Source organism: Muntiacus reevesi, chromosome 2 (genome assembly GCF_963930625.1).
Source record: "Muntiacus reevesi chromosome 2, mMunRee1.1, whole genome shotgun sequence".
Lineage (NCBI taxonomy): Eukaryota > Metazoa > Chordata > Mammalia > Artiodactyla > Cervidae > Muntiacus > Muntiacus reevesi.
Window position 1 is genome coordinate 261,240,740 of NC_089250.1, and position 20,265 is coordinate 261,261,004.

The 20,265-nt window shown below is 55.2% G+C and overlaps 1 protein-coding gene across 4 annotated transcripts; it reads right to left on the reverse strand.

Moving 5' to 3' along the window:
- Positions 1-341: 341 nt before the first annotated feature.
- Positions 342-20,067, reverse strand: DYRK1B (dual specificity tyrosine phosphorylation regulated kinase 1B). 4 transcript variants are annotated; one of them, XM_065926094.1, is made up of 12 exons: positions 19,152-19,363; positions 17,732-17,895; positions 16,593-16,712; positions 16,314-16,502; positions 15,797-15,944; positions 14,623-14,909; positions 13,783-13,929; positions 13,556-13,696; positions 13,237-13,272; positions 12,957-13,152; positions 12,483-12,589; positions 342-12,387 (listed from the first exon to the last, which is right to left on the reverse strand). In XM_065926094.1, exons 1-12 carry the CDS (start codon positions 19,225-19,227, stop codon positions 12,016-12,018), a joined length of 1,983 nt encoding a protein of 660 aa, XP_065782166.1. In that variant the 5' UTR covers positions 19,228-19,363; the 3' UTR covers positions 342-12,015. The 4 variants fall into 4 exon arrangements, with proteins under 4 accessions (XP_065782166.1, XP_065782168.1, XP_065782167.1 ...); XM_065926096.1 differs by lacking the exon at positions 19,152-19,363 and adding an exon at positions 19,923-20,067 and having other exon boundaries at positions 12,957-13,272; XM_065926095.1 differs by lacking the exon at positions 13,237-13,272 and having other exon boundaries at positions 19,152-19,361.
- Positions 20,068-20,265: the final 198 nt, after the last annotated feature.

Below are 20,265 nucleotides of genomic sequence, written 5' to 3' on the forward strand. Positions count from 1 at the left end.
ACGCTGATGTATATCACAGGTAGTCAGGGCTGAGATGAGGAAAACCAATAGAGCAGAAGCCCAAAACAGACACCCAACCACCCTGGGGGGATCAAGGAGGACTTCCTGGAGGAGGAGACATCTTATTTGAGACCCGAAAGATGTATGTGGTTACTTTTGAGAAGGAGGTAGGAAGAAAGAGGGAAGCTTCAAAAAAGAGGGAAAAACATGTACAAATGCTTAGAGATGAGGAGTCTGCAGTGCTAGACCAGCACAATCCAAGAGAAACATCATGAGAACCACAAATGTAATTTAAAATTTTCTAGTAGCCACATCCAAAAGAAAAAAAACAAAAGGAATAGTTAATTTTAATAATATATTTTATTTAACCCGATATATCCAAAATATTACCATATTAACATGTGATCAGTATAAAAGCTATTAATGTGACATTTTACATTCTCTTTTTGCACTAAGTCTCTGAGATCTGGCCAGTATTTTACACTAAAGTACATCTCAGGCCACACAAGCCATATTTCAAACCCTCCACGACCACACGTGGCTGGTGGCTGCCTTACTGAGCAGAACAGCACAGCAAGACCCTTGTTACTCAAAGCACTGGCCTCACTTGGGAGCTTGTTAGAAATGCAGAATTCTCAGTCCCCCCTCCCCAGACCCACTGATTCAGAATCTGCATTTTAACATGATCCCAGGGGACTTATATGTACATTAGTTTGAGAAATATGGGTCCAGTTCTGCCTAAAACACTTCTGTGGCTTCCCACTGCCCTCATGAGAAACCCCAGGTACTGACCCTGGCATCATTCATTCATTCGCTCATTCGTTCCTGTTACTGCGCGCTTGCTGTGCGCCAGGCCGGGCGCTGGGTGATCCTGGGGCACAGCAGGGACACAGACAGACCTGAGTCATGGAGCCCCCAGGCAGTTAAAGGTAAGTGCCCAGGTCCCTGTTTCCTTTAGACCGTCTTAAACACGCTGTGATGAGGTGAAGGGACGGTGTGCAGGGGGTGCTACGGGAGGCTGACCTGGCTTGAGTGGAAGGGCGGCCAGAAACGAACCCAAATAAGGAAGAGGCCACTGTCGCGGCAGAGAGCCACACGCAGGTGAAATGTCCCGCTGCGGGGGACGGGCTGCCAGGCAACTCGGCCATCTTCCTCGGTCACTAAGAGGGATCGTTTTCAGGCTTCAGGGCCATGTGGAGAAATGCCCGGAGGGGATCGGGTTACGGGGAACGAGCCAGGGATGAGGCTGCGATAGTGTCACACCCGGCAGAGATGTCTGCATTTGGAAAGCCCGGGGGAGGGGAACTGAGCTCGGGAAGGTGCTCAGTGTCCCCCAGCGGGAGGACTTAGGGCAAGGAACTTAGGTCCCTTTTGCTTTGAAGGCCATGTCTTTTGATAAAACACCTGAATTTGCTTTTTAACTGAACAGGGAGGGATCATGTGCAGGATGTGGATGGAACAAGAATGGCCACGTGCTGGTAACTGCTGAAGCTAGGTGATGGGGGCATGGGCACTCATTAGACTTTTCTCTCCACCTTGGCGCATGTTTGAAGTTTCTCCTTAAAAAAACAAAATAAACTTGAGTGTTTTTCTTTGCAAGTAATTGGGGATGTTGAAAAAAAATATTTTTGGCACCTGGAGAAGAAAGTCTTTGAAGCTCTTCTTCTGAAAAGAAGAAACTGCAGTATTAGAAGCGTGAGCATCTCGGGGAGTTTCCTGGTGGTGCAGTGGTTTGGGCCCTGCAGCGCCACTGCAGGGGGCATGGGTTCAATCCCTGGTCGGGGAACCTAAGAGCCCATAAGCTGCGTGGCAAGGGCACCCCCCAAAACAAACAAACAAAAAAAAAAACACTGAATGTGAGCATCTCCTTAAGAATGGAGCCCAAGAGGAAGAGGGTTGAAGGCACAGACAGTAGAACCAATAGTGTTCTTGGGTTCAAATCCCAGGGCTACCACTCACTACCTGTGCAACCTGAAGCAACTGATTTCAATGCTGAATGCCTCACTGAAAAACTGGGATAACAGCAGCTGCCTCCTAAGGGCCGTGTTAGGTTGTTACTGAATTAATGCACACAGAGGGCTCAGACCGGTGCCTGGCTTGAAGGAGTGCATGTGAACGCTGGCCGTGGTTATCCCAGCACGTGCCAGGCAGATGTAACACCACATCTCAAGGCAGATGCACCCATGGTTCTTTTACAGAACTGACTGTCCCAATAGTCTGTGGTATCAGAGGGGAAGTCAGGAACTCTCCCAACACCAATGTATTGATACTTTAGTAACCTTCCCTTACACATACAAAACCCTTTTCTATAAGTCAGTTATTCCAAAGGCTTGTGAAACACCATCTAAATGACTTAAGTTCTGTTTATAATGATAACTGAAGACTTCACGGTAGAAAGGTTCCCTAAGTTGATATGACCTTGAAAGGAATCCTGTAAGCACTCAGAAGTCAGTCTGGGGTGACTGAGGGTTACAGACACACCTCTGTTCTCTTCCTGCCCTGGTGGAATTGTTTAGGTGATACAAATGATTCCTGAAAGGTTTTTTCCTCTTAAACACAACGTGATTATTGTCTTTTGTTTAGTTAACTCTTTCTCCCACAACAGCTACTAGTGTGTCCTGTTAGTATTCAACAAAAATGTGTTTGTTGGAAAAAATACTTTAAAGTGAATCTCCTCTCCCCCGACTTCCAACATGCAAATATGACCACTGGTTTTACATTTTGTCCATCATCTTTACGAATGACATCTGGGAGTGTGTCTAACAATATGAGTGGGAAGAAAGCGGGTGGTGTATGTGGAATGGACAGGGCTGGCGGGACTGAAGGTCACGGGGCTGAGCGAGGGTGCACGCTGAGGCCCAGGTGAGAGTGAGGGCCGAGCTCTGGGAAGAGAGGAAGTGTGTCTGCGGCTCAGGCAGTCAGGGAGACAGGCGGAGCAAGTCAGGGACCAGGTCACACCGCATCTTCAGTGTCAGTCTGTGGAGTGAGGATTCGGTCATGAGGATGCTGGAGAAATATGGAAGGACTTCAAGCAAGAGGGCGTGTAAGACCTGGGTTTCACAAAGATCCCTCAGCTGTCCAGTGGAGGCTGGTTAAACGGGGAGACAGGAGGCCAGGCAGAGACGAGGTGGGGGAGGACAGAGCTGGACCAAGGCAGGGCCACGACAGATGAGAAGGGACGGGTGGGCGAGTCCGGAGGCCTAGTGGTCAAGCCCTGGAGGATGACGGCAGGATGCAGGGTGGGGGTGGGGAGGGAGGAGGCATCAAGCATGAAGCCTAGAACTCTCTCTGGGAGCCTGCTGCATGGAGACACCCCTGTGAAGGACCAAGAGGAGAAGCAGGTTTGCAGTTTGGGACATGGTGAGTATTAGGGGCCCGGGGCTGAGGGCAGGATGGGGAGGGGGCTTCTTGAGGCCCCAGGACCCCCAGGTCTGGGGCCCAGGGAGGAGTCGGAGCTAAAGGCAGAGAGCGGGCATCATCAGTACAGAGGCAGGAAACAGACCACAAGAGGGTGAGATGGCCCAGAGGTGGGAGGAGAGAAGAGCCCCCCACCAGCCTCCCATTTAAGGGGTCAGTGAAAACAGGAACTTCTCGCAAAGAAGCAAGACACAAGACAAAAACTAGGGGACAGTGTTGTTATAAAACCAAGGAGAGAGTGTCCTTACAGAAACGGGAATGGCCTGCCGTACTCGCTAAGATGGCCCATGAGATGACTGCCAGAAAGTGCCCACTGATGCAGGTTTCTCAGCGCCAGAGAGAGAGGCCACAAGAAAACAAGGCAAGAAGGTAGAGGGAACCCTCTGGAGACTGGATGAGATACCACTATGGACTCAAACAGGTTTATTTGTATACACAGATATCTGTACACACACACACACAAATAGAAATGTGTGTGTGTACATGGGTTTCTACATGCACATTTCCCCAGCTCTGTCGGCTGAGAGACTAGAGACACACCTCAGGTGCAGTGACCACACCCAGTGTCCAGTTCTTGGTTTCTGATACCATTCTCCATCCGAGGAACCAGGGCTGCCTGCAAAGGGGCTGAGGCACATCTTAAAGTGCTGAGGAATAAGGAAGTGCTCGAGGGAAAAAATAAGAATACAGAACCAACCTGGAAGAGCCCCTGTGGCCAACACTGTAACAAGTCGAGTGAAAAAGTTAACTACGATAGTATTGGGTTAGACGCAAAGAATAAAATATCCATGAGTCCGCACTGATATGATTGTACAAATAAATGGGATAGAAGGGACAAACCTGCCTGCAGAAGAATTCCCAATAAGAAAAGAGGAAACCAGAAAAGCCTCATTAGAACACGACAGTACCAACTGCTGCCGGGGAGCTCCACTGAGGAATACCAAGTGAGCGGATGGAATGCTGAGAAACAGCCTCAAAGGGTCTTCCCATGTTTATCAATTACTGTGGTGGTTTTGACATATGAAAACAAATTCTTTGTATTTTCCCTCAAGGAATTGGAGCTTATGGGCTGGACTTTGTGACTAGTTTCTAAAAGGCATAAGGAAAGGGAAAACCATAAGAGTACAGTTGAGAAGCCTGGCGGCCAGCACCAAAAGAATTGATCCGGGTTCCCATCACCTGAGGGGTCCTCTTTGCCCAAACCTACAATCCTGGTCTAGCCAGGAGGAGATCAGACGACTCCAGACTGAGGGGCCTCCTACCCAATAGCTAACCGGGAAGGCCATGAGAGGGAAAGACTGAGAAACTGTCACAGGTTGGAGGACACAGGATGAATAAATGCAACGCGGTGTCCTGGACTGGAAGAACGCCAGTCACATTCCACCCATTTTTCCACTAAAGTCGTGAAGTCTGTTAGCAGAATAGTAATCAGTGTTCACTGCTCAGTTTTAACAAATGTACTGCAACTAAGTAAGATGCTAACATTAGGGGAAGCGGGAGGAAGTCTCTATATCATCTTTGCAACTGTCCTGTAAATCTACTCAAAAAAGTTTAAGGATCTGTTGACTTGGCTACATAGTCACCACCTGCGTCCCAGACTCCATCTGACTCCAGATTTCATCTAACAGGTTCTCGACTCCAGGAAGCCCTCCCTGATACCTTCAACGAGGCCAGGTGCTTCACTGGGCTCCCACAGCCCCCGAGCCTCCCCTTCCCGCAGTGACCCCCTGTGGGCAGGGCTGTCTCCCCACTGGACGGGTGCTCTGGGAAGACAGCCTGGAGGCTGCCTCAGTCACCGCCAGGTGTCCCAGGCCAGGCAGAGGCAGTGCTGGGTCCCCCTTACTTCCTGAGACCTCACCTTAACCCTTCGAGTTCAGAGCCTGCCAGACCCCCCACCTTCCAATACACCAACTGTCACGAGCACTGTGACTATTTGAGGTGAGCACCCTGTCCACAGCCCATCCCAGCAGGCAGACCTCACTTGTAGGAGTCCGCCGTCCACGGAGGGTGGAGGGGGTTGGACAATGGACCCCAGTACTCCGACTTCTGTCGGGGGAACTTGTGATGGGACGGAAAGGCGGTGGGGTGCTGCGTAGGGAGACCCCACGGAGTCAGGGCAAGAGCCCCCCAGGGCCGGCCCAGTGGCTGCAAACAGAAGCAGCAGGGCCCCCGGGCCTGGGGGGGAGGGGAGCAGGGTCGCTGCCCCTGTTAACTCTCTTCTCCGTCATCACTGACAACCAGCCCACTGTGGGGTCTGCCTTCAAAACGCATCCGGGCGACTGCTCAGGGCTCCCCACACCCTCGTCCAGGCCACCGTCCCCACCCCACAGGCTCCCTGCTCCCATTCCCTTAATGAACTCATCCTGGACTGTACTACCGTGAAATCACCAACCACTCCACATTTATGCCTCCAGCCCAGACGGCGCCCCTGAACGCCAGACTCCTGCACTTGCTGGGGTGCCCGCCATGGGCTCCCTCACACAGTGACAGCACTCTGCGCAGGCTAAAGACCCTGCGGTCACTGACCACCCCCCCCTTTCTCACCTCGCACCCCAATCCACTTCCACCACCACCACGCTGGCCGAGCCACCGCCTCTCAGCTGGATTGGAGCTGCAGCCTCCACGCTGGGGCTTGCTTCCATCCAGGGGCCCCCACGGCGGCCAGACGAACCCCACGAGGACATGAGATGATGTCACTCCTCAGAGGAGCTCAGGATGTTCCAACTGCTTCCCACCTCAGGGAGAACGGAACCAAGTGCCTCCCATGCCCGCCCCCCCAGCTGGCTCAGTCTGCTCCTACTCGCTGAGCACATCACGGGACCTCTGAACTTGCTGTTTTTTCCCTCAAAACAGGCGCACAGCTGGCTTCCTCCCTTTTGGTCAGGTCCCTCCTCCAATTGCATTTTCTGAGATAGCTCATTTAACCCCTCCACCTAAATAGCAGCTCTTGTCGCTCTTTATCCTCCCCACCCTGGCTTTCACCAACACTAACTTTTGTTAATATCATCTACTTCTCCCCGCTAGAATGTTCCATGAGGACAGGGCTCTTGAGCGTCTTATTTACTATTATGAAACCAGCACCTAAAACAATGCCTGAAATAGAATTGCATATCTGATGAATCAACAAATGACAAAATCCAGACGTTGGCTCCCAAGTAACAGAAAGCCCTATTCAACTTGGTTTAAATGATTTAAAAAAAAGAAAAAAGCTTTATTGGATCCCCTAATAAGAAAGTCCTGAAGTAACTCATTTCAGATGTGGCCTGATCCAGTACTTCAACAACATCCCAAGGACCTGACGCCTGTCTCTCCATTAGGCCTTCTGAGAAAATGGCTTTACCCTGTGGCCACAGCGCACCTGGGTGCGTGCTCAGCCGTGATCCCCTTCCCTGCCGTGGGTTAGGAGTCTGCCCTCTGACAGACCCTGTGGCTCCTCATGGCAACCTTCTGAGATGACAAGTATAATCTCCACTTTACGATGAAGAAATGGAGCCTCAGAAAGGTGACATCACTTACCTAAAATCACATCGCTAGTGAGTGGACGAATTAACGCTTTGATTCCTCTTACGACCCCTTCTTTAACCACCATGGGGGTTTTAACGCTGGTGAGCATGATGCTGGTAACAGCTGTGACACGCTCACTGTGTGTGTCCTACTAGTCCTCCACTAACTTCTCTGCGCCCTGGTTTTCTAATACACATAAAGACGACAATAATACTACCACACAGGGTGACTGTGAGGGTTAAAAGAGCTAATACATAATGTGGATGTCACTGGTGACTCAGATGGTAAAGAATTTGCCAACAATGCAGGAGACCTGGGTTCGATCTCTGGGTGGGGAAGATCCCCTGGAGGAGGGCATGGCAACCCACTCCAGTATTCTTGCCTGGAGAATGCCATGGACAGAGGAGCCTGGTGGGCTACAGTCCATGGGGTCACAGAGTCAGACATGACTGAGCAACTTAACACTTCTCATTACACTTATTACTAATACATAAAATGGTCAGATCTCAAAAAAAAAAAAACCTGTTTCAGTTAGCTATTGTCAGGTAACAAGTCCCCAAAACACCATGGCTTGAAATAGCAACCATTTATTTGCTCTGATTCTGTAAACTGGACAAGGCTCTGAGGGGTGAGGGGACTCAGGACGGCTCATCTCTACGCCATGTGGTGTCAGCAGAGAGCTGGACTGGACGATCCAAGATGGCACCACTCACGTCTGGTGGAGCATGTCAGCTGGGGGCTGGCTGGGCCTGCCTCTTTCCACCTCTCTCCAGGGGGTGGTCCAGGGCTCGAAGAGAGTAAAGAGCACAAGCTGCCGCTTCCTAAGGCCCAGGCACCCCCAACCGGCACAGCATCACTTCCACTGCACTCTGCTGGTCAAAACAAATCACAGGCCAGCCCAGATTAAACGGGAGGAGGAGACTCCACCTCTTCACAGGAGAAACAGGGAAGAACACACGGTCTTCCTTAGTAGCAGCCATCTTAACTTCAAGGCAATCAGCTTCCTCACAGGTGTCTCTACTTCAGTCCTCAATCCCCTACAGCCAGTTCCCCACACAATGCCCAAGGGAGCTTTCAACACACGTAACCGATCATGCCTCCTTCCACTGTTTAAAATGCTACAGCTTCCCAGGACTTCCTTGGTGGTTGTGATGAGGACTTCAAGCTTTCACTGCTGAGGGCGCAGGTTCAATCCCTAGTCAGGAAACAGATCCTGCAAGCCGGCGCAGTATGAAAAAAAAAAACAAAACCCAAAACAAAAATTCTACAACCTCCCAGTGCACCTGGGGTAAAGACACAAACTCCTTACAGGATCCACATGGTCTCTTACTCCCCCTCAGGCTCTACATTCCAAGTCTCACACACACACACTTGATTGATATTCCTTCATCACCTCAAACCTCATTTCCTAGGGTCCAGATTAGACATCCTGTCAAGTGTTCTCACAACACTCTACTTTGTAATTTCATACATGTGTGATAAATTAACAATCTGAACCTCCACCCCTGAGACTGTGAGTTCTCTAGGGAAACTTTTGTTCTCTGCGGCATTCTCAATTCTGAGCACAAAGCAGAGGCAGGATGAAATGCCCCTTGGATGTCAGAGACCTCAGCAGATCTTCAGGCAGCCCTGGGCACAGGGTATCAGCAGAGTTCCTAGGATGCTGGGATCGGTAACTACTATGAAATCACCCGTCCATTCACCCTGTAAATAGTTACTGAGTCTGTACTACATGTCAAGAGCTCTTCTAGGTGTTAAGACAAAAAGCATGGAGTAGACAAAAGCTTCTGCCCTGATGGTCTGCTATCGGGGGGGACAGACAATAAACAAGTTAAAGAGGACAGATATGAGTATCAGTGATCCAATTCTAGAAGGGTGGTCAGGATAAACCTCCAGAAGAAGGTAACATCTGAGTGAAGACCTAAAGGAGATGAAGGTGAGCCTTGACTCTCTGGGAGAAGAGGGTTCAAGGTAAAGAGAATAGCAAGTACAGAGGTCCTGAGGCCAGTGTGGCTGGGGCAGAGGGAACAAGCCGAGGGGAGTGGATGATGTCAGACGGGTAACAGGGACACATTATGCAGGGCCTTGCAGGCCACAGACAGGAATGTGGTTTCTACCTTCTGTGAGATGGAGCCACACGGAAACAAGGGGTGAGGGGGGGATGTGACCAGATGGACCAGATGCAGGCTTTCAGAATGTCCTTTTGGCTGCAAGTGAGGAACAGACAGTGGGGAGCAAGGAGACCACTGATGGTCTAGGCAGGAGATGAGCGTGGACAAGGCCAGGGTGACAGGAGTGGAGGTGGGAAGAAATGGTCAGGTTCTGAATATACTTTGAGGGTATTTGCTGATAGACGGGACAAGGGTATAAGACAAAGAGGGGAGTCAAGGACAACTCCAAAGCTTTTGATCAGAATAACTACAAGGATGGAGCTGACATTTAATGAGAATGTGGGAGAAATACGTTTTGGGGAAAAGACCTGGATTTCAGCATCTTTAGATATTCAAGAAGAGGTATGCTGGCAGTCAGTCAACAGGTCAGGGGAGAGGTTCTGGGTAAGTTTCTATGCTCATCACAGGTTCCCTTCAGGACTTAAGATGGTCTGACTGCTATGACGTCCTGAGGCTCATCGTGCGCCTTGCCGAGTCAGTGGCTCAGACCCTCAGCCTTCTGCTTCCTGGCCACGTCATCTGGGGCTGTCCTTAGTTGCTCAGTCGTGTCCAACTCTTTGCGACCCCATGGACTATATCGCTGTTCATGAGGATTCTCCTGGCAAGAATGCTGGAGTAGGTTGCCATGCCCTCCTTCCCAACCCAGGGATCGAAGCCAGGTCTCCCGCATTGCGGGCAGATTCTTTGCCGTCTGAGCCACCAGGGAAGCCCGAGAATACTGGCATGGGTAGCTGATCCCTTCTCCAGGGGAACCTCCCGACCCAGGAATGGAACCGGAGTCTCCCACATTGCAGGCAGATTCTTTATCAGTTGAGCTACCAGGGAAACCCTATCTTGGGAAGTTAGTTTTTTCTACCATCAGTAACCTCATTTGCAAAAGGGAGATCATAGTAGTACCTCCTTCCTACGGCAATTCATTCAAAAAATACTTTTTTTTTAAAAAAAGCATTTTTGATATGCCAAAATCTGTTCTACAGTACTAGAGAGATCCCTCTCCCACACAGCCTGTGAACTCAGCCTTCTGGAAGTCTCCTCCACCCACATCTATCCTCCCCTCCCATCCAAGGGCCCTGTCATGGTACAATCCCGGCATCTCTTTGCCTAGAACACCACGGCTGCCATCCTGGGCTCCCAGACCCTAGTCTTTCCCGTCAATCTCTTCTGGCAGCTGGCAGCAAATTGGGTCCCTTCCCTTCTGGAAATTACCCCGAGGTTCCCCACTGCCCTCAGGACAAAGTCCAAGCTCCCTAAAGAGCCAACAAAATCCTCCACGACCTAATTCACACAGCCCTTTTCAATAAGATTTCCACTAACACGAATCACCTGCGATTCATTCACACACCTGTTTCTCACCGCCTTCGCGCAAGCCATTCCGCCGCACCACCGCCACCCCCAAACATTCCTCCGTCTTCAGGTCTCAGTTCAGACAGCACCTCCTCCCCCAGGAAGGTTTCCCTACCGGTGCTGGGCCGGGTTTTCGCCACGTTCCAAGCGGCTTCCGTTAGCAAACATTCAGATCCATAACGGTGCTCTTGCCCGTCTCTCCTACCGACTGGGGCTTCCCGCGAGCCGCACCCAACAGAACGGCCAGCAATGCCCCATATTGTGGGGCAACTTCGGGCCTCCCCGCTTACCTCCTGCTCCGTGATCACGAACGCCTAACTTGCATGCTCTCCCAGCACAGCGCGCAACCCACCTGCCGCAAGACTGGAGAACTCAATGCTCCGGAGAGTCTGGCCTAAACCACCCAATCACTGCCTTCTCCTCCTCTACAGCCCGCCTCCAGCATCCGGGCCCTGGATGTCTGTGACTGCCGAGCGGCTGCCTGGGAAGTCGCTAAGCGCGTGAGCGAAAAGAACTCTGGGCTCTGTAGTTCAGCAACGAAAACTGGGAAAAAGGAGTGCCAAGAACGCCATTTCCCAGAAAGCGCCGCGCACCAGTAGCCTTTGAACCTGGCGGCTCTTGATTGGCCGGCTGGGGGACAGAAATTTCCAAATTACCATGGAAACAGGCCCACTTACCTGGAACCCCGGTAATTTCTTTTTGCCTGAGAATCTAAAACATTTTGCTCAGCACTGATTCCAAAGAGTGAGACAAGACGTGTGCGTGTGTGAATGGGGTGGGGGGTGGGGGGAATGTAAATTCTGTTCCCATTGCTGCCTGCCATCCCCCAGATGGCACCAATAAGGCCTGCTACATGCACTCAGCACCTTCTGAACGCCTGGCAGAATGAGCCACGCCTGTGCAGACTCTGTGCAAACCCTGGCTTATCAGGACAGAATCTGATGTTCCCCATAGACAGCTGGCCCTTTACCTTTTAAGGTCTCAGTTTATCCGAGAAAAGGCCAGTGAGGGCTAGGAGCATATATCCAGGATTGCTGTCTAAGATTCCACAGCCCCACGCCTCCTACAACCCCATATCTGTGCCGTAACTCCCCCAGGGACCGGGCCCTCACCCCAACCACAAAGCTCTGCCAGCACCCCTTCCCCAAACACCGTTCCCCATGACTCTGAGGGCGGGGTGAGGGGAGCCAAGGGCCTGCAAACGCTCAGGCGGGCATGTGAGAAAGCTCTTTACTGGGGGGTACAGCAAGGAGGAGCAAGGCCATCTCCCCCTACCTGCCCCCACCCCTCCTAGGGCCCTGGGGTGAGGGGGGTCTCCCCCCACCCCACTGGACCACCACTGTCTTTGGTACAATAAATAGAAAACAAGGGGGGGGGGGGCAAGGGTCCAGTCCTTAGTGGGGAGGTGAGCCTCAACCCCTCTCCTTGAACCCCTGCCCCAGGCCCCGATCAGTGCAGGCCTCACCCGCCCCGGCTGGGTAGCAGCAATTCCAGTCAAGGGGAGAGATGAGGATGGGAGCCCAGGGCCCCCGGATGGGGGGGGTATGGCTTCAGGAGGGGCCCCAGGGAGGGGGCAGGGTCATGAGCTGGCTGCCGTGCTCTGGGGTACACCACGGAGGCCCAAGCGAGGCCCCAGGGTGGCGGGGTCATCGGGGGGTGGGAGGGGTGGACGACCCCCCGTCATCCGAGTCCGGAGGGCTGAGGCAGCCGGGTGCTGGGGGGCAGGTGCCGGGTGAGGTGGGGAGCAGTCTGGGGGCCCGCCCACCAGGCTCACATCCATCAGCTCCGGGGGTGGTGGTGAGGTTGGTGATGGGGGACGACCAAGGCATCGGGGTTGGGGGGGTAACTGGGCTCCAGCCCCCGGCAGTGACGAGGCAGAGGCAGGGGCCTGATGTGTCTTGTGGGGTACATCCCCCCCGGCCCAGGGGCGCAGCGGCTGGGAGGGCGGGACCTAAAGGAGCAAAGCAACGGTGGGTGATGGAGACCTGGGTTCTGAAGCCCCAGACAGCCCACCACCCTCCTCCTGAGTCCCCAAGACCCCATTACCTGGGGGCTGTTCATCTCACAGTCAGTGATGGGGGGCCCAGGGCCCCCACAATATCGGTTGCTATAGCGGTAGGTCCTGTTGTCACTGGAGGAGCCACTGGAGCCTCCTGGAAGTGCCAAGGAAGGAGAGAGGCCTTAGCAAGGAAAGGAGGGGTGGTGGTGCTGGTCTTCAGGCGGCTGAGTCTTGCTCATGGCCCAGGCCCATTCAAAGGATCAGACACAAGTGAGATTAGGCGTCAGGGCTCAGTTGGGTGTCAGAAAGTCAATACAAGTTTTAGAGATCTGAGCCCAAGCTCAGAGAGACGCTCAGGGATCGTCTGAGCTCCCCTGCTTCACCCACTGTGGAGTTCAGGATCTCGTAGTTTCAAACCTCTAGGCCAAGGCCCAGTGATAAAGCTATTCCCCCACCCCCACCCCTGCCCCACACCCGCCGATCAGAGATACCCGACCCTTCGTCCCGCACTGAGCACCCACCGGAGCTGGAGATGGAGCTGGCGGTGCTGGAGGAGGGGCAGGTGTCGAGGGGTGCGGGCGAGGTGGAGGCACTGCTGCCCGCCGGGCCCGTGTTGGTGGCCTCATCAGCCGTGCGGCGGAAGAAGCCGTGCTGCAGCGCCCCCAGCGGGCTGATGCGGGCGGCGGGCTCATACTCCAGCATGCGCAGCACCAGGTCCTGGAAGCGGAGGTAGTCGGCGGGGCTGTGGCCCGGCTCCCCCGCCCGCCGGCCCCCGGGCCCGCCCGTCTGCACGCCCAGCACCTCCTGCAGCCGCCGTGTCCCGGGGCCCTGGTAATCCTGGCAGGGGGAGGTGGGAGGGGGGGCAAGAGAGTGGCCGTCAGTGGGCAGGAGGGGCAGGGAGACACACACGGGGAAACAGAGGCACAAGAGAGAAAGTGGAAAGAGAGAAGCTAAGAAGAGCTGTGCGGTGGGTAATAGGAGACAGGGGGTGGGGGGGAGGAAGGAAAGGACAGACAGGGAAGACACGGGGAGGAAGCAGGGAGACGGAGGAGGGAGCCCCAAGTGTGAGAGAGTGAGGGGCCGCCGGGGTAGGAGGAGCGGCGTGGGGCGGGGGCCGCACCTTCCTGAGTTCCTTTGTCCTTCGTAGGGTCCAGCCGCCCCCAGGCAGCCGCTCAAAGTACTTTCGAGCCTTGGGCGCCTGGTCCAGCATGGGGGCTGGTGGGATACCCAGCACCTCCACGATCCGGTTCATCTGGTCCACCTGAGAGCAGGCGGGCCGTCAGGGTCACTGGGCCGGCCGGGCCTCCACCCCCTCCTCGGGAGCACACCCCCTCCTCGGGAGCACACCTCATTGGAGCCACTGAAGAGGGGCTCTCCAGTGTGCATCTCCACCAGGATGCAGCCCAGGGACCACATGTCAATGGCCAGGTCGTAGGGAGTGCCCAGGAGCACCTCGGGCGAACGGTAGAAACGGCTCTGGATGTACTGGTAGATCTGGAGGAGGGGAGAGGGCAACCATCAGAGGTCCCAGCCTCTTCTAAGAGAACAGCCCCAAAGCCAGGAGGGCCGACTGAGGGCGAGCCCCCAACACTTGGGACGGGGGTCGCCAAACCCTCACGTTATCAGCATCAGCTTCCTGGAATCACCACCACTATCGTACTCATCGGCTTCAGGGCGCTCTGCTGGCCTAGTCTGGTCCTGAGCCCCTCTAGGTCACCAGAGGCTGGCAGCCGGCAAACCTAGGCCCTTCCCACCCTCCCAAACTATACCCTTTTCAAACCTCTACCAGCATTATCTTAGCTGCAAAGTTAAAGAGCCTCGCCCCTTCCATCCCCAGCTTTAAGAGCACAGGGTAAACTAAACTTTGTAGAGCGCCACAGCCTTTCAGGCTCACAGGCACCCAACTGCCCCTCTGCCCACCCCCTCCCCAATCTGGGAGTCTCTAAACTGGCCCTGTCCCTTCAGGCTCCGCTCTCCCCTCTCCTTCGGGCAGTACACCACGTGGCCCTCTCCCTCTCTTGGCCCCATCCCAAACACCGTAGCTCAGGTATCAGCCTCTTCAGGATGCACGTGACAAGGCTATCCCCGTCTAACCTCGCCTCGCCCCGCGGACCCAGGCCGCCAGTCGGCCCCGCCCACAGCCGGGCCACACCCACCCCGAGCCCCGCCCACGGGGCCGGGCCGCACCCGCTGGCCGAGTTGGCAGGAGCTGCCGAAGTCCACGATCTTGATGGCGCTGCGCTTGGGGTTGCAGAGCAGGATGTTCTCGGGCTTGAGGTCGCAGTGGATGATGCTGAGCTCGGGCGTGGCCAGAAAGAGCAGCGCCGTGCAGAGCTGCTGCGCCAGCTTCCGCGTCAGGTTGAGCGAGACGCCGCGGAAGTGCGTATTGCGCAGGAGGTCGTACAGGTTGTAGGAGAGCAGCTCGAACACCAGGCACAGGTGGTTCCGGAACATGAAGTGCCGCTTCAGGTGCACTGCCGGGAAGGGGGCGGACACGGGCCGGGCAAGAAGAAACTGAGGCTCTGCGAGGGCCAGCGGCCCGCAGCCACACAGAGAGGCTGGCGTCGGATCTGTCTGCTTCTCGAGCACAGATAAACTGGAGTGTGCTCTGCGTGCTGGGTGCATGCGTGCTAAGTCGCTTCAGTCGTATCCGACTCTTTGCGACCCTGTGTACTGTAGCCAACCAGACTCCTCTGTCCATGGGATTCTCTACTGGCTACTGATCGGAACGTTTCATATGTCCCCAATTACACTTACAGGAAGTTAACCTCTTTTCAAATCTGTCAGACTTTGTGATTAAACCAAAGAGAAAGTTTCTATTTGCTGCCGATGGGTTTTTAACACCATCCCACAGATCCTCATTTCATTTTATAACACGGTTTGTAGTCTCAGTTCTGTTTATTTTTGTGACAAGGGGTATACTCGCTTTCCATTTACCTAAGGATGTGTATTTTCCCTTTAAAAGAAACATACTCCTTCAATCTACTTGATTTTTCTAAGAGGAATCAGCATGGGAAAGTGGACAAAGATGCACACAGAGTAAGGCTCTGGAGGTCACTGCCTGGTCAAATGATAGCTCTGTTGAGCACAAACACCGTGACCTGCTGCAAGTGATGCCACCTAACTGCCTGTTTTTTCATCTCCAAACTGTGGGTAATATGTGATGAGGGGAACAAGTTAATGTGTGTAAAGTTCTTACAATGGAGCCTGACCCCTTAGTGAGCACTCAATAAACTGACCAGCATTCCCATGTGAACAGGATACTGTCAAAGAGGCAACCCTGGCCTGAAGACCCCAGCCCCTGCCCGGACAGAGGCTGGGGGTGGGGGGGCAATCCGAGCAGCCCTGCCCCAGGTCTCACCTATGTAGTACTTCATCTCTGTGTCGTGCTGGTTCATCAGCTCCAGCAGCCGCAGCTCAATCTGGGCCTGGTTCAGGAAGGCTTTCTTGTTCTTGATGATCTTGATGGCCACCAGCTCCTGGGTCTGATGGTCATAGGCCTTCACCACCTGTGATCACAAGCCCATCACAAAGTGAGGGAATGGGGGCACAGGGAACAGAGCCAGGGACCACACCTCTCTCCAGGAAGGACACCCACCGATATCACCACCAGTAATACTACTCATTCAAAACTGGAGTGCTCACCAACAGTTAAGACACTACTGTGAACATGGGACACAGCCTTATGTGGGGAGTCCTGTTGTTCGCACTATTTTATAGAAAAGGAACCTAAGGAACAGGTAACCAAGTGACTTCGCTGGGCAAGTGGCCAGCATGGAGCTTGAAGCCACTGAACCCACTGGCTGTGGGGGTCAATACCAGTGGGTGCCCATACCTCCCAACCCCTGGATCAGGGTCAGGTGAGGGGCATCCCGCACCTGGCCAAAGGAGCCTTTGCCAATGAGCGAGTCAATCTCATAGCGCTCCAGCCAGCGCTCGCCGCTGCGCACGATGTAGTCGTGGTTGTCATCGTCATAACCGTGGTTCAGGACCTTTTTCTCCTTCTTGGTGCTCGAGTCCTGAGGTGGCGCCTGCTGGGCCCGCCGCTTCTTCTTCGCATAGTACACCTGCCCGGCCGGCCGGGAAACGGGGAATGGTGAGCGACAGGGTGTCAGGACCCCTCTGCGCCCAGCCTGTATCCCTGCTCCTCTGCCCACCTCATTGATGTGCTTGTAGGTCTTGATGAGGTCCACGGAGAGCTTACGCAGCGGGGCCGAGGTCGCGTCTCGGAAGGCCAGGGGCAGCCTCCGCGGCAGGAGCCGTACTTCCGGCAGCACCTGGGGACAGGCAGGGTGACCGGTCACTGGGCACTGAGGGCGGGCCTCCACCTCTACCTCGAGGGGGCGAACTCAGGGCTGCTGGCTCACCATTACCACACGGGTTATGTATCTGGTCACTGTCTGACAACCCCACTAGAACAACTCCCAAAGGACAGAGACTTTATCTTGTTCTTGCTTCCTCTCCCAAGCCAGGAGCAGGGACCTCGCACATAGTGGGTATTCATGAGAAATTTGCTGAGTGAATCAAGAAGTCAATGATTTACCCCTGACTTTTCATCACACACCTTGATTCTTTTCTAAACCTCAGTGGGAGAGGTCGAAAACCTGGGCCCTGACCCTCCCTATCCTTCACTGGAGACCATCCATCCTGGGAATCCCTCCCAGAGGGGCTCCCTATTGTGCCTTATCCTCACGCTTTGGGGCCTTCCCACCCCCACCTTGCACCCCTACTCTGTGCCTCTCTGCCCAGTTTTTCACCCTGAGGAGCCTGGATCCTCGTACTCCATCCTGTTTCAAGCTCTACAGCTCAGGGTCTTCAGTCTACCCTTGAAGGTCTTAACCCTGCACCCCCAGGCCCTGCTGGCTCCAAAATCCTTCAGGCTCAAGCTTCTTCCCTTTTAACCCCTTCAGATCTTTCACTTTGAATTTTTTTTTCTTAATGAATATTTATTGAGTGTTTACTACGTGCCCGGCACTGTTCTCAGCCATTTCCAATTGCATTTCATGAACCTGTTTAATCCTCACAACAACCCTGTGAGGTAGGTATCAGGTCTCATTTGACAGAACAGGGAACTGAAACATGGGGAACCTAAGGAAATATAACCAAAGCCTGGATGGGAACCCAGGCTCTCCAAATCCTGACTCTTCCAGCGACTCCTCTCTATCTTCCACTCCCATGGCACCCTTCACGCCCGGCTGACTGTCCCGGGCAACCAAATCATCTTTTTTGGCCCCAAGACCCTTCTATCCCAGCCTCCCCCTTCCCCAAGCAGGTGAGGAGCCAGCTGAATGCATACCTGCGTGTGCTCCTGGGGCCCCGGGAAGCCAGAGAAGGGACCATGGCCCGGTGGGACAGCCATGGTGGGCTCAGAGGGCCGCAGGGGAGCGAGGCCTGGAGCGGGAGCCCGGCCGGGGGGCGCCTTCTCGCATCCTGCACCTCGGCTGCCACCGCCGCTGAGACCTGAGAGGGGGCAGGGTGGGGGGGGACATGGAACAAGGGGATATGTTGGCCAGGGCCAAGCGGGAAAGAGGTGGACGAGAGAGAGAAGGCGGGGCACAGAGCAAGGAGAAAAGGGTACAAGAGATCAACAGGTGGCAGTGAGGAGCGGACAGAGAGGGTGGTGGTGGTGGGGGCACAGCAGAGTCCCCCAGCAAAATGATTACCAAATACATGAAGTAGGCGGCACGCGGAGAGGAACCCGGGAAAGGGAACAATTGGGAGCCAGGCAGGGATGTGAGCCGTGACAGGAAAGGACAGAAAGACATGAATAATTGGGGGCAGGAAGAGAAGAGAGAAACCAGAGACAGCATAGGGAGTTGGGTCCACGCTTTCCTCCCCACTGCTACTTATGGCTCTCCTCAGGGCCCCTCCCGTAGTCTTCTCTGAACCTCAGGACCTTGTCTTACCACACGACGGTCCCTCCACTTCAAGGTCTACCCCTCCCAGTAGGTCCCCAATCCAGGGAACTCTAGGCTCCCTCCCAAACCACAAGGGAGTCTTCCAGCCCCCTCCAAATCACAGCAGACTCCTCTGCAGGCCCCTAAAAGCACATCAGGGTCCTCAGGGAGCTCCCAACCACACCAAGGTTATCTGAGGGCCCCTTTATAACAGAGTCCTAACCCCAAGGCATTCTCCCCCACCAAGGAACACCCTCAGGGGACCCTCCCCATGCAGTGCCAAGACCTCTTCCTATAATTTCCTCCCACATAAGGGACCACCCTTCCAGTGATTTCCCAAACCATATTCCAGTTCCCGCATGCTACACCAAGGCCCTTCTCCACATTACTCCAAGCGGCTCCCTCCTACCCCACTAGGGCCACTCCTTTGGGAAGCAAGGGGGAGGCGTTTCTGTCCGCGGTTTAGAGTGGATCGTCCTTCTCTCCCCTACCATGGATCCTACCCCCACCCTCCCTAACCAATATTCCTGTCAGGGCCCTTTCTCCAGTTACTCCTTCACACCAGGGTCAATCCACAGCTGTGCCCATTCCTAGAAGTCCCCCAGAGCCAAATTCGCCAAATATCACAGTTTTCCCCTTCAAGAGTACCTTCCATACCAAACTCCTCTCCCCCCGGGCCTTCTCCCCGTCAATCCTTTCTCCCATGCCAAGCTCTGCCACTCCACGATCCCTCCTCTCTCTTGGAGCTTCCCCACTAAACAATCTCTGCTCCGGGGCCCTCCCACAACAGGACCCTCTCTCCCAGCCTCCACCCCATACCCGGGTCAGGGCTGGCGCGCCCACGGGGGGCTGGAGCGCGATGGGGCCCCCAGTTGGGTGGGCGAGCGGCCAGCATGGCGGTGGTGGCTGTGGTGAGGAGACAGCCGCCTGTCCTGGCCCGGCCGGCCCGGCAAGCCCCGCGGCGGGGAGGGCAAGCGGGACAGGCGGCCCGGTGGGTGACAACAGCAGGCAGCAGCCGCCGCCGCCAGGGGCGGGGAGAGAAGGAAACTAGGGTCAGCCCGGGGCACGCGGGGGAAGGGGAAAGCAGGTGGACGGGGGAGGGGCGGGTTAACCCTCGCCCCGCCGGCCCCGCCCAGCGCAGCCACCCGCCCCAGGGGACCCCGGCGTCCCGCCCCCGACCCTGGAGGCCAGCCCCGGCCAGAGGAGCCCGGGCGGGCGGGGCCGGACCGAACTTGGCAGTCCACACCTACCATGGCAACAACCGTGCCATTGGTCGTTGCTGCCAAGAGATCAACCAATCACAGCGCAGGACAGCGGTTGCTAGGCGACAACGATGCGGCCGGCGGAGCCGAGCCCAAACAAAGGGCGGGAGCGAGGCCCCGCTACCCCCTCCTAAGTCGGCTCCCTCCGGCTCGGCCCCTTCCAGGAATCCGACTATGAATAGCCAGACAAGGCCTGCACCTGCCCGCCGCCCCCCTTCTCTCCTCCTTCGGCCTCGTGCTAAATCTCCCGGCGACGCAGGCAGGGCGGGTCCCAGACTACCCTCCCTCCCCGAGAGCGCGTGCTGACCCACCGGAGCCGCGTCCTTACCTGAGGGCGCGGGCAAGGGAACTCAAGCTGCTCGGGAAGCCCGAGCTCAGTCCTGCCCACAGGCTGAAGCTATCCGGCGAGCGCAGGGAGCCAGGGCCCCGATTACCCAGTAATGCAACCAGCAAAATGGCGACCACAACAAACCGGCCCCCCCGCCCCGGACTCCGCCCCCACCCCCCAAGCTGTTTCCCCTCACGTGACCCAGGGCAGCGCTCCGCGGCTGCGCTCAGAGGACCTGACTGGGACCCATGCGCAGTGAGCTACCGACCCCGCCCAAGCGCCGAAGTTCGAGTTACGGCTGCGCAGGAGGCAGCTAAGCGTGGAGCGTGCGCAGTGCGACCGG

Bases quoted from the DNA above. Each gene is read 5' to 3' on its own strand.
- DYRK1B (XM_065926093.1), bottom strand. From the start codon at position 19,227: ATGCTGGCCGCTCGCCCACCCAACTGGGGGCCCCATCGCGCTCCAGCC. The intron at 14,910-15,796 runs GTGAGACCTGGG...CCTTCCCGGCAG, and splicing joins AGAGATGAAGTACTACATAG to TGCACCTGAAGCGGCACTTC. The intron at 12,590-12,956 runs GTGGGTGCTCAG...TGGCACTTCCAG, and splicing joins CAGCTCCATCTCCAGCTCCG to GAGGCTCCAGTGGCTCCTCC.